This window comes from Stomoxys calcitrans, chromosome 2 (assembly GCF_963082655.1).
Source record: "Stomoxys calcitrans chromosome 2, idStoCalc2.1, whole genome shotgun sequence".
Taxonomy (NCBI): Eukaryota; Metazoa; Arthropoda; class Insecta; order Diptera; family Muscidae; genus Stomoxys; species Stomoxys calcitrans.
The window spans coordinates 202,990,019-203,003,487 of record NC_081553.1 but is presented as its reverse complement, the minus strand read 5'-3'; the positions used below and the strand labels follow the sequence as shown (position 1 = coordinate 203,003,487).

The following is a 13,469-nucleotide window of genomic DNA, read 5'->3' as shown; positions in this document are numbered from 1 at the left end:
AAATCGGACTATAAATGCGCCTTTTATGGGGCCAAGACTTTAAATCGAGATATCGGTCTACATGGCAGCTATATCCAAATCTGGACTGATTTGGGCCAAGTTGCATAAACATGTCGAAGAGCCTAACCAAAAGCACTGTCCCAAATTTCGGCGAAATCGGACAACAAATGCCTCTTTTAAGGGCCCTAAACCATAAATCGTGAGATCGGTCTATATGGCAGCTATATTCAAATCTGGACCGATCTGGGCAAAATTGAAGAAGGACGTCGAAAAGCTTAACCAAACTCCCTGTCTCAAATTTCAGCGACATCGGATAATAAATGCGCTTTTTATGGCCCCAAAACCTAAAACCTAGATATCGGTCTATATGGCAGCTATATCCAAATCTGGACCGATATGTGCGATATTGCAGAAGTATGTCAAGGGGTTTAACTTAACTCACTGTCCCAAAATTCGGCGACATCGGACAATGAATGAGCATTTTATGGACCCAAAACCATAAATCAAGAAATCGGTCTATATGGCAGCTATATCCAAATCTGAACCGATCTGGACCAAATTGAAGAAATATGTCAAAGGGCCTAACACAACTCACTGTCCCAAATTTCAGCAATATCGGATAATGAATGTGGCTATTATGGGCCTTACACCATAAATCGGAGGATCGATCTATATCGTCTTAGATTTTTACGCTGATCAAGAATATATATACTTTATAGGGTCGGAAATGAATATTTCGATGTGTTTCAAACGGAATGACAAAATGAATATACCCCCATCCTTCGGTGGTGGGTATAAAAATTAACAGATCTGAACCATATACGACACAGATGTCGAAAGCCTAATATAAGTCCCTGTGTCAAATTTCAATGAAATCCGATTATAAATACGCCTTTTATGGGGCCAAGACTTTAAATCGAGATATCAGTCTACATGGCAGCTATATCCAAATCTAGACCGGTTTGGGCCAAGTTGCAGAAAAATGTCGAAGAGTCTAACACAACGCACTGTCCCAATTTTCAGCGAAATCGGACAATAAATGCGCCTTTTATGTCCCCAAAACCTAAAACCGAGAGATCGGTCTATATGGCAGCTATATCCTAATCTGGACCGATCTGTACCATATAGCAGAAGTATGTCAAGGGGCATAACTTAACTCACTGTCCCAAATTTCGTCGAAATCGGACAATAAATGCGCCTTTCATGGGCCCAAAACCTTAAATACAGAGCTTGGTCTTTACGGCAGCTGTATCCAAATCTGAACCGATTAGATTTAAATGGAAGAAAAATTTCGAAGGGACTAAGTCAACTCAATGCCCCAAATTTCAGCAAAATCGGATAATAAATGTGGCTTTTATGGGCCCAAGACCTTAAATCGGTGGATCGGTAGATATGGCAGCTATATCCAAATCTGGACTGATCTGGGCCAAACGGACGACGGATACCGAAGGGCCTAACACAACTCACTGTCCTAAATTTCAGCAAAATCGGATAATAAATGTGTTTTTTAGGGGCCCAAGACCTTAAAACGGAGGATCGGTCTATTGTATATTGCAGCTATATCCAAATCTGGACCGATCTGAGCCAAATTGACGAAGGATGTCGAAGGGCCCAACACAACTTAATTTCCCAAATTTCAGCAAAATCGTATAATAAATGTGGCTTTTATGGGCCCAAGATCCTAAATCGTCCGGTCGGTCTATATGGGGGCTATATCAAGATGTAGTCCCATATAGCCCATCTTCGAACTTAACCTACTTATGGACAAAAAAAAGAACCTTTGCAAAATTTCAGCTCAATATCTTTATTTTTAAAGACTGTAGCGTAATTTCAACAGACGGACGGACGGACAGAAGGACGGACATGTCTAGATCGTCTTAGATTCTTACGCTGATTAAGAATTAATGAACGGTAATGGATATTTCGATGTGTTGCAAACGGAATGACAAAATGAATATATCCCCATCCATCGGTGGTGGGTATACAAATCAATATGTGTTTGTATGTTTGTGTGTTCCTTATAGACTCAAAAATAGCAGAACAGATTTTCTTGAAATTTTCTCGGATGGTGCATAATGACCTCGTGGTGAAAATAATGTACTTAATATTTTGATATCTGAAGGGGGGGCGGACCCTCCCCCTTAAACATATTTTCAGAAACGCTAGATCTCGGTGATGAATGATGCGATTTAAGCGAAATTTTGTGTGCTCTCTTAAAGTAACCTAAATATAAAAATTTGATATCCAAATTTCGGATGGGGTACCTACGGGGTCCGCCCCACCCCAAAACCTACCAAAGATATATATGGCCAAATCATGTCAATATGGGACTCAAAAACGTAGCTGTTATCCAATTGTCGGACTAAGTGTTTGGGAGACCACCCCAAACCCCCAAAACACCCCTAAATTGGACATATTTACCGACCATAGCAATATGGGACTCAAATGAGAGGTATTTACGAGTAGAATACGAATTTTGTATCCAAATGTGGGACAAATATCTGGAGGTACACCCCTTCCGCAAAACACCCCCCAAATAGAACTTATTTTCTGATCATGGCAATATGGGGCTCAAATAAAAGGTATTTAAGTGTAAAATACGAATCTGATATCCAAATGTGGGATCAAGTATATGGGGGGCGGCCCCTTTCAAAAACAAGCCCCAACGAGGGAAAAATGTACTACAGTAGCAATATGGGGCTCAAATGAAAGGTCTTTGGGAGTAAAGCACGAATCTGTTATTAATATTGGGAAAAAGTGTGTATGGGGCCACCCTATCCCCATAACACCGACCATATAGGACGTACTTGATGACCATTCCAATATGGGGCTATAATAAGAAGTATTTTAGAGTAGAACATGAATGAGATATATATTTTCAGGGCCAAGACAGTGAACGGCCACCCAATCCCCCAAAACACCCCCGAAATCGGTCATGTTTGCCAACTATGGAAAAATGGGGCTCAAATGAAAGGTATTTGGGAGTAGACCACGAAAATGATATCAACATTCGGGACCAACTGCCTGGGGGATGTCCCACCCCTATAACAACTTCCAAATAGGACGTATTTGCTCACCATGACAATTTTGGGTCTTAAAGAGAATGGATCTCTATATTGATAGTTTTTAAGGCTAATACCCTAAACCCCTTTACGGACGGACATGGCTATATCGACCTAAATTTCCATGACGATCATGGGGTCTGAGACAAATATTTTGAGTTATTACAAACGGAATGACGAAATTGGTATACCCCCATCCTATGGTGGAGGGTATACAAATATAGTTTCGCCCAAGGTCAACAATTCCAATCAAATTTTTTTTAAATTTCAATAATCTTTAAAAAATAAAATGTCATCGGCTTTTTTTTTAATTTTTAATAGAATTATTTAGAAATTCAAAATCCAAATACTCACTGAAATTTGAACTCATGTGCTGTTGCAAGACATTCTCAAAATACGATAAAGGTGGCACCTTGGCCTGTATATCATTCAGCTCATTGGCCACCAATTCAATGGGTGTTAAAGGTGTCAAAGGCCCAACCAAACTGGGCAGTGTAGTCTGCGAACCACTTATATCCGGTGTATAGACCAAAAGATTTTCGGTATTCACTGTCAACACATCACTATTGCTGAGAGTCTCTTCGGATACCACAGATAAATGGTCGAAATTCGTTAAAATACTTGGTAGTGGGGCAGGTGCTGGATGCGTTTGCGATGGAGGCGGTGGTGGTTGCCCACATTCAGTTATCGTTAATTTGGTACTACTGTCAGTCGGTGATTGTTCCTGTTGACCCAATGCCAAGGCTCCATTTTTCGTTTCGTTGCAACAGTCATCGGTGCACACAATCTCTTCGGTGTCGTTACAACAGCAGGAATGACATGAATCGGAATCCTAAGGATTTAAGAGGTAGAGTTAAAGTTATTATGGAAAAATATCTAATTTTGTATTTCAATTTGTTTGCTCACCTCACTATTGCATTTTGAATGTCCCATATCACATCCTCCACCTCCGCCTTCATTACATTGACAGGAACAACCACCCTGACTGCAGCGTGCATTGCAGCATGCTGCATTATCCGCTTCAATGAATTTCGTTTTGAATCTTTTGTTGAGGCGATCGTATTCATCTCGTAATGACCAAATTTCTCGTCGCAAATGATCATTTTCCTTTCGCAGACGTTTGATATCAGATTGACCTAGAAATAGAAAATGGAATTTGGTAGAACTTTTAAATTTTTATTTAAATATGGAAATTTAAATAAAATTGAAAACCAGTAAGAAAAGGCTAAAGTCAGGCTAAATTCGGACTATATAATACCCTACACCACCGAGTCTACCAACTACTTTTACCATGCACTGGATAGCTGTCAGCACCGAGTCTACCAACTACTTTTACCCTCCACTGGATAGCTGTCAGCACCACACAGGCCGGAAAATTGTACGATCTGTGTTTTGTTCATTGCTATCATGAGAAGCTAAGCTGCGAGCTACCGGGCGCGCCCACAGATTGCGGATAGTGGAATGCTCCATACAGAGTAGCTGCAAGGGCAGTCCCGGACAATCAGCGGTATCGGAGCGGAGAGTCTCAGCCGGGTGTCACCGGCTCTTTCACAAATACTGAGTGCCTACGATGCTCGATAGGACGAGGCGCCTTTAAATAACCAATGGCCACCTGTTCCTACGGCGATCGGTCCTTTGGACCGAAACGAGCTTGCTCACACAGGAGTTGACGAGGATTGCCACCTCCACATGGAAATATGGCTACAACAACAACCCTATACCACAGTTGTGGTGTAGGGTATAAATATCGGAAGATGTCGAGATAGCTTTAGGGAGGAGATAAAGTTGAAATTCGAAAGATTTCTTCCAAAATGTACAAGAATTTTGGGTAAACACTTTCCAGGTTCACCAAAAGTGTTAACTGAAGGCCTGACCCCAAGTTGAAGAGCAGGAAAGGGTTGCCCAAGTAATTATTAAGGTTAACTGCAACTTAAGAAGCTTAAGAAAACCCCGAAAAATTAAATTAAGTCGAACAAGTTATACCTTATTTTTATACCCACCACCGATGGATGGGGGTATATTCATTTTGTCACTCCGTTTAAAACGCATCGAAATATTCATTTCCAACCCTATAAAGTTAATATATAACCGTCCGTCTGTCAGTTGAAAGAACGCTACATTCTTTAGAAATAGAGATATTGAGCTGAAACTTTGCACAGATTCTTTTTTGGTTCGAAGATGGGCTATATCGGACTTTATCTTGATATAGCCCTTATATACCCCAATACCCCTATTTAGGGTTTTAGGTCCATAAAAACTACATTTATTATCCGATTTTGCTGAAATTTGGGAGAGTGAGATGTGTTAGGCCGCTCAATATCCTTCTTCAAATTGCCCCCGATCGGTTCAGATTTGGGTCAAACTGCCATATAGACCGATCTCTCGATTTAAGGTTTTGGGCCCATAAAAGGCGCATGTAGTGCCTGAATTTGCCCAAATTTGGAACAGTGAGTTGTGTTAGGCCCCTCGACATCTTTCTGCAATTTGGCCAAGATCGGTTCAGATTTGGATATAGGTTTCATAAAAACCAATCTCTCGATTTAAGGTCTTGGGCCCGTAAAAAGCGCATTTATTGTCCGATTTCGACGAAAATTTGGGACAGTGAGTTGCTTTAGGCCCCTTAAATGGCATAAATTGGGGACAATGAGTTTTCTTAGGCCCTTCGATATTCTTCTTTGATTTGCCCCTGATCGGTTCAGATGTGGATATAGCTGCCATATAGACCGATCTCTTGATTTAATGTTTTGGGCCCATAAAAGGCGCAATTATTGCCTGAATTTGCCAAAATTTGGGACAGTGAGTTGCGTTAGGCCCTTCGACATCCTTCTTCAATTTGGCTCAGATCGGTTCAGATTTGGATATAGCTGCCATATAGACCGATCTATCGATTTAAGGTTCTAAGCCCATTTATTGTCTGATATCGCCGAAATTTAGGACAGTGAGTTGTGTTATGCCCCTCGACATCTTTCTTCAATTTGGCTCAGATCGGTCCAGATTTGGATATAGGATCCATTAGACCGATCTCTCGATTTAAGATCCTAGGCCCATAAAAGGCGCACTTATTGTCTGATAAGCGAGTTGTCTTAGGCTTTTCGACGTCCTACTTTAATTAGGCCCAGATCAGTCTAGATTTGGATAAAGGTGCCATATAGACCGATCTTCCGATTTTTGGTTCTAGGCCAATAAAAAGAGCATTTATTGTTCGCTGACATATAGACCCATACAAGACGCGTTTATTGTCCGATTTTTCCCAAATTTTGGACAATTAGCTGCCTTAGGGTCTTCGACATTCTTCTTCAATTTGGCCAAGATCGGATCAGATTTGGATCTCTCGATTTAAGGGTTTGGGCCTATCAAGGCGAATTTTTCGTCCGATTGCGCCAAATTGGGAACAGTGAGTAGTGTAAGGCTCTTCGACATCCTCCCTCAATTTGGCCCAGATCGGTCCATATTTTAATATAGCTCCAATGTAGATCGATCTCTCGATGTAAGGTTTTGGTCCCATAAATGTCGCATTTATTGTCCGACTTCGCCGGAAATTGGGACAGTTAGTTATGTTAGGCTCTTCGAGATCTTTCTGCAATTTTCCCCAGATCGGTTTAGACATGGATAGAGCTGCCATATAGACTGATCTCTCGATTTTTTTCACGTAACCAACACGCAGGGGATTTCCCCTATATATGCAGTGTATTGCGTTGGCAATTAGGAAAGTTGGAGGGGGGAAAGAGGGGGAAGTGTGGATTCCACATACGAATAGTTCGGAAAATGAAATTTCTCGGTAATGCATGGTTTGGTGGACTGGCCAATCAATTATAAACGGGTATGAGTTCCTGGCAAGTTTTGTATTCCTGGTGAACATTCTAACGTCAGGGATAAGAAGACGAATATCTCTGGAATACACGCCATGAAAATAACGATAGAGCAATACAACGCTACCCACATTCCGACGATATTCAATTGAATCAATAGAGTTCGATACTCTACTGTCCCCCACCAACACCATCGCTCTCCGTTGAACCCGGTCAAGTAGCTCCAAGGATGATTTTGGAGCACCTGCCCATTTATGAGAGTTATATTCCATTCCGGCCTGATGTAGGTAGTAAAGATATCGAGAAGATGAGAAGAGGTGAAATATTGCTTGCACCGCTTAGGAAAGCCGAAATAATTGAATGCTTCTTTCGACACTTCGAATACGTGTTTTGACCAACGCTCAATATCTATACCGACTGCTCAATATCTATACCGTCGATAGAAATCGACGATTGTAGTGATTCAGTGAATCGCTTGTGAGATCAGAAACAGCACTGCGTCTTCTGTGAGTTAAAGTCTACTCTGCTTATTCTACCCCTCTCAGAAATGGCCAACAAATTATGGGGGAACGTCTCATCCATAATGCGCCTCCAGTACACAATTTCTTGAGGACTGGGCCTATGGTCGAATGAATGTGAATGACACAGACTACTGTCATTTGCAAATGAGTAGACTGCATTCGAAGTCTGACCCAGTAGATCGTCAATGAAAATAAGAAAAAAGGAAGGGGAAAGGGAAAGGACAGAGCCTTGTGGCACACCTCAGGTTAATGTATACTCATCGGATGAGGGCCATATGGGTTCAGATTTAGATAAAGCTCCCATATAACCCGATCCCACGATTTGATATCTTGAGCCCCTGGAAGCCGCAATTTTTGTCCGATTTAGCTAAAAATTAGCATTGAATAACAAACTTCTATCAAACCAACAAAAATTAAAGTTTCTAGGAGGCCACCGTAGCGCAGAGGTATGCATGTCCACCTATGACGCTAAACGCCTGGGTTCAAATCCTGGCGAGACCATCAGAAAAAAAATTTCAGCGGTAGTTTTCCTCCTTCTAATGCTGGCAACATTTGTGAGGTACTATGCCATGTAAAACTTCTCTCCAAAGAGGTGTCCCACTGCGGCGCGCCGTTCGGGAGGCCCCTTATCATTGAATTTAACTTGAATCGGACTGCACTCATTGATATGTGAGAAGTTTGCCCCCCTTCCTTAGTGGAATGTTCATGGGTAAAATTTGCATTTGCAAAGGCTTTACAAGGAACAGAACAAGAATGATTGACAGTCCGGTTTACATAGGAGCTACACATAGGAGAGCTATACCAGGTTATAGACTGATTTTGACCGTACTTGCCACAGATGTTGGAAGCCATAACCCAACACTATGTGCAAAATTTCAGCCAAATTGGAGAAATATAGCAGCTTGTAAGGGCTCCAAAAATCAAATCATTAGATCGGTTTATATGGGAGCAATATCAGATTAAAGACAGATTTGAACCGTACATGGAATAGTTGTTGGAAGTCATAACGAAACACTTTGTGCAAGATTTCAGCCAAATCGGACAAAAATTGCGGCTTGTAAGGGCTCAGGAAGTCAAATCGGGAGATCGGTTTATATGAGGACTATATCAGGTTATAGACCGATTTCGAGCGCACTTGGAACAGTCGTTGAAAGACATAACGAAACACTTTGTGCAAGATTTCAGCCAAATCGGACAAAAATTGCGGCTTGTAAAGGCTCAGAAAGTCAAATCGGGAGATCGGTTTATATGAGGACTATATCAGGTTATAGACTGATTTCGAGTGTACTTGGAGCAGTTGTTGAACAAAATAACAAAAGCACTATCTGTAACATTTCAGCCAAATCGAACAAAAATTTTACTTAAGCCGTCAAATCGGGATATCGGTTTATATGGGGTCTATATCAGGTTATAGACAAATATTGACCGTATTAGGCAAAGTTGTTGGAAGTCATAACGTCATAAAAATTTTAGCCAAATCGGAAAAAATTGTGGCTTCCAGGGGCTTAAGAATTCAAATCGGTAGATCGGTTTATAGGGGGGCTATATCCAAATCTGAACCGATATGGTTCATTTGCAATCCTACATTAATAACAAGTAAAAGCGTGCTAAGTTCGGCCGGGCCGAATCTTATATACCCTCCACCATGGATCGCATTTGTCGAGTTCTTTTCCCGGCATCTCTTCTTAGGCAAAAAAGGATATAAGAAAAGAGTTGCTCTGCTATTAAAACGATATCAAGATATGGTCCGGTTCGGACCACAATTAAATTATATGTTGGAGACCTGTGTAAAATTTCAGCCAATTCGTATAAGAATTGCGCCCATTGGGGCTCACGAAGTAAAATAGAGAGAACGATTTATATGGGATCTGTATCGGGCTATAGACCGATTCAGACCATAATAAACACGTTTGTTGACGGTCATGAGAGGATCCATCGTACAAAATTTCAGGCATATCGGATAATAATTGCGACCTCTAGGGGTCAAGAAGTCAAGATCCCAGATCGGTTTATATGGCAGCTATACCAGGTTATGAACCGATTTGAACCTTATTTGACACAGTTGTTGAAAGTAAAAATAAAATACGTCATGCAAAATTTCAGCCAAATCGGATAGGAATTGCGACCTCTAGAAGCTCAAGAAGTCCAATCAACAGATCTGTTTATATGACAGCTATATCAGGTTATGGACCGATTTCAACCATACTTGACACAGTTGTTGGATATCATAACGAAATACTTCGTGCAAAAACTCATTCAAATCGGATAAGAATTGTGCCCTCTAGAGGCTCAAGAAGTCAAGACCCAAGATCGGTTTATATGGCAGATATATCAGGTTATGGACCGATTTAAACCATACTTGGCACAGTTGTTGGGTATCATAACAAAACACGTCGTGCGAAATTCCATTCCAATCGGATAAGAATTGCGACCTCTAGAGGCTCAAGAAGTCAAGACCCAAGATCGGTTTCTATGGCAGCTATATCAGGTTATGGACCGATTTGAACCATACTTGGCACAGTTGTTGGATATCATAACAAAACACGTCGTGCAAAATTTCATTCTGATCGGATAAGAATTGCGCCCTCTAGAGGCTCAAGAAGTCAAGACCCAAGATCGGTTTATATGGCAGCTATATCAGGTTATGAACCGATTTGAACCATACTTGGCACAGTTGTTGGATATCATAAAAAAACACGCCGTACAAAATTTCATTCCAATCGGATAAGAATTGCGCACTCTAGAGGCTCAAGAAATCAAGACCCAAGATCGGTTTATATGGCAGCTATATCAAAACATGGACCGATATGGCCCATTTACAATACCAACCGACCTACACTAATAAGAAGTATTTGTGCAAAATTTCAAGCGGCTAGCTTTACTCCTTCGGAAGTTAGCGTGCTTTCGACAGACAGACGGACGGACGGACGGACGGACGGACGGACGGACAGACGGACGGACATGGCTAGATCGACATAAAATGTCACGACGATCAAGAATATATATACTTTATGGGGTCTCAGACGAATATTTCGGGTAGTTACAAACAGAATGACGAAATTAGTATACCCCCCATCTTATGGTGGAGGGTATAAAAAGTATCTAGGTGAAATTTTAAGCAGCTGGCTTTACCCGTTCGACCGCGATTTCGACAGAAGGACGGACAGACATCGGAGATCGACTTAGAATATCGAGACGATCAAGAATATATATACTTTATAGGGTCTTAGGTCAATATTTCTAGGTGTTACAAACGTAATGACTAGATTAGTTTACCCCCATTCTATGGTGGTAGGAATAGAAATAATGTTGTCATGAATTAATTTCAATAAAAAGTAGTTTTTTTTCAAAATTATATACGTAAACCCTAATAATATGGCCACTACTATATACCAAAACATTTGTAGATTCAGCGAAACTGGCATAGTCCGCCTTAGTAAAAATTTTGTTAAGATGGTTGAGGATCCAATTTTTATTCGATATGTGAAAAGTTTACCGCTGTTCCTTAATGGAGTGCTAATGGGCTAATTTACATTTTGGCTTATGCTGTTTGATAAATAAAAGAAGAAGAAGCTCGTTAAGTACCATAAATTCTATCAAAAATTTACACAGTTCCGGTCATACGGTTCTCAACGGTTGACTATATCGATCCCCTGCAGTGTTACCTTCAAGCTTTTATAAAGATAGATCATGCGAATTGACATAAAACCGAAGAGAACAAAAATTGTTTAACACAACCTTATAACGGTTCGATCTCATGAAGCCAAAACTCACATCTACTTCAGTTAAGATACAAATATTGAGCAAAAAAAAAAAAAAACTACAATAAGAAACTACTAAACATATATGAAATGTATAATTTTGATGGATTTTTGCATTTAACTTTTGCAAATATTTGATAGCTGGCTGGCTGACCTTGGAATAGAAAACATACAAAAAATTTATAATGTACACACAATGACAAAGCATATGACAAAACATATAATTCCACTTAAGTTCTTGTTGTCGAGAAAACAAAAGCTTTCCCTGTAAAAATCCAAAATAGGTATTATAGGAAAAAAAAACTAATTATAGTTTTTTGAAAATAAGAATTTCCCAAAATATGAAATCAATGCTTATCAATGTTTTCAATTATAGGGAAAGCCCATTTGGCTCAACACCAAACACTTGTGCCACACAAATAACAAGCAGCGACCTTGCCAAATTCGGAACCCGATCTCTTAATAATTTTTGGTCTGATACAAAACACACATAGTTTTACTACTGTTTCAATTAAAATTGAAAACAATTTTCCTTTTTTGACATACGTCACACACACACGCACACATGTACTTGTTTTATTTCCCTTCCAGGAAGTCTATTATTTCACATTTTTGAGTTGACGTTATTTTAGTCGCTCATAGCGATCTTTATTACCTCCATTGTATTTCTCATATTTGGCACTAAGATTTTGCATTGTTCAATGCTACGAATTTATATGTGTGCTTTCGTTGCGATTTTTGTTGACGGAATATTTTTTTATATTCTTCTTCTCAATACAATAGTTTTTGATAAGTGTTTTGCTAAAACTGCCGACATTTTCACTCAATGCTAAAGAGAGACTGATAGTGTGTGTACGCCATACTGAGAGATATAAACAATAAAATAGCAAGCTGTCACTGTTTATCTTTTGCGTTGCCATATTTCTCGTTGTCAGTTTGCAGAATTGCCATTGAATGACATGAAATGATATATGAGGCATATATGGGGGAAGGGTTGCCAAGAATAGTTTGTTTTGTACAGATTGTCTGTCGATAAACAAATGGCAATGCTGGTGAAATAATTTAATTCAAACAAGTAAAAATGGTTTAAGTTCGGCAGTGATGAACTTTGGATACTCACCACCTCGGGTATATATGTAAACCCCCTTTTGTCACAATCCGGTGAAAATTGGATAACTTATGCAAAATAAAGCTTTTATGGGGTTTAAACCCTTTATCGGCAGATCGGTATATATTGCAGATATATCTAAATATAGTCCGATATGAACCATATTTGGATGTCGTGGGGCCTTAAACTACTCACTGTTTAAAATTTCAGCGAAATCGGATAATAAATAAAGCTTTTATGGACTTCAGACCCTTAATCGGCAGGTCGGTATATATGGCAGCTATAACTAAATATAGTCCGTTATGAACCACATTTGGATGTCGGGAGGCCTTAAACTAGTCACAGTTTAAAATTTCAGTGAAATCGGATGAAAAATAAAGCATTTATGGGCCTAAGACCCTTCATCGGCAGATCGGTCAATATAGCAGCTATATCCAAATATGTTCCGGTTTGGCCCACTCATGAAACCTGCATAACCATGTTCATAGTTATATCTAAATAGATTTTGGTCTCGATCATATTTTATTCAGGTGCCAAGGACTCAAGTAACAGTTTCAGCGAAATCAGGCAATAAATTAGCTTTTTATGGGATTAATACCTTAAATTGGAAGATCGGTCTAAATGGTAGCTATATATATACAGTCCCATCTAGATCATATTTGGGTCGGTTTTTGGGAGGTTTAAAACAACTCACTATTTCAAACTTCAGCGAAATCGGGTAATAAACAAGAAAAAGCGTTAAAAGTTCGGCCGGCGCGAACTTAAGATACCCACCACCTCGGGTATATATCTAAACTACCTTCGTCATAATGCACTCATAGCAGCTATATCAAAATATGGTCCAATTTAGACCAAATTTGGCATTGACATTGAGTGGTTTAATATCACTGTTTACCTTTGTACAACAAAATATTGGTATTTTTGGCAGCTTTATCAAAATATATACCGATCTGAACCATATGAGATACCGATGTCGAAAAACCTGACATAAGTCACTGTGCCAATTTCGGGGAAATCGGACAATAAATGCGTCTTTTATGGGCCCAATACCTTACATCGAGAGATTGGTCTATATGGCAGCTATATCCAAATCTGACCTCATCTGGGCGATATTGAAGAGGGAAGGGCTTAACACAACTCGCTGTTCAAAATTTCGGCGAATTAGGGCAATAAATTCGTTTTTTATGGGTCCAAATCCTTAATTCGAG

The 13,469-nt window shown here is 39.8% G+C and overlaps 1 protein-coding gene across 8 annotated transcripts in view; it reads right to left on the bottom strand.

Moving 5' to 3' along the window:
* The window catches only part of LOC106090748 (mucin-2), a 156,734-nt gene that overhangs the window by 24,461 nt on the left and 118,804 nt on the right, over positions 1–13,469 (bottom strand). For 7 of the 8 annotated variants that reach the window (XM_059363116.1, XM_059363117.1, XM_059363120.1 and 4 more), the window contains 2 exons: positions 3,969–4,198; positions 3,417–3,894 (listed from right to left, as the gene is read on the bottom strand). In XM_059363116.1, the coding sequence (XP_059219099.1) occupies positions 3,417–3,894; positions 3,969–4,198 (708 nt within the window). Of the gene's footprint in view, positions 1–3,416; positions 3,895–3,968; positions 4,199–11,808; positions 11,933–13,469 lie in introns of those variants that run through there. The other variant, XM_013257040.2, reaches the window with a different exon arrangement.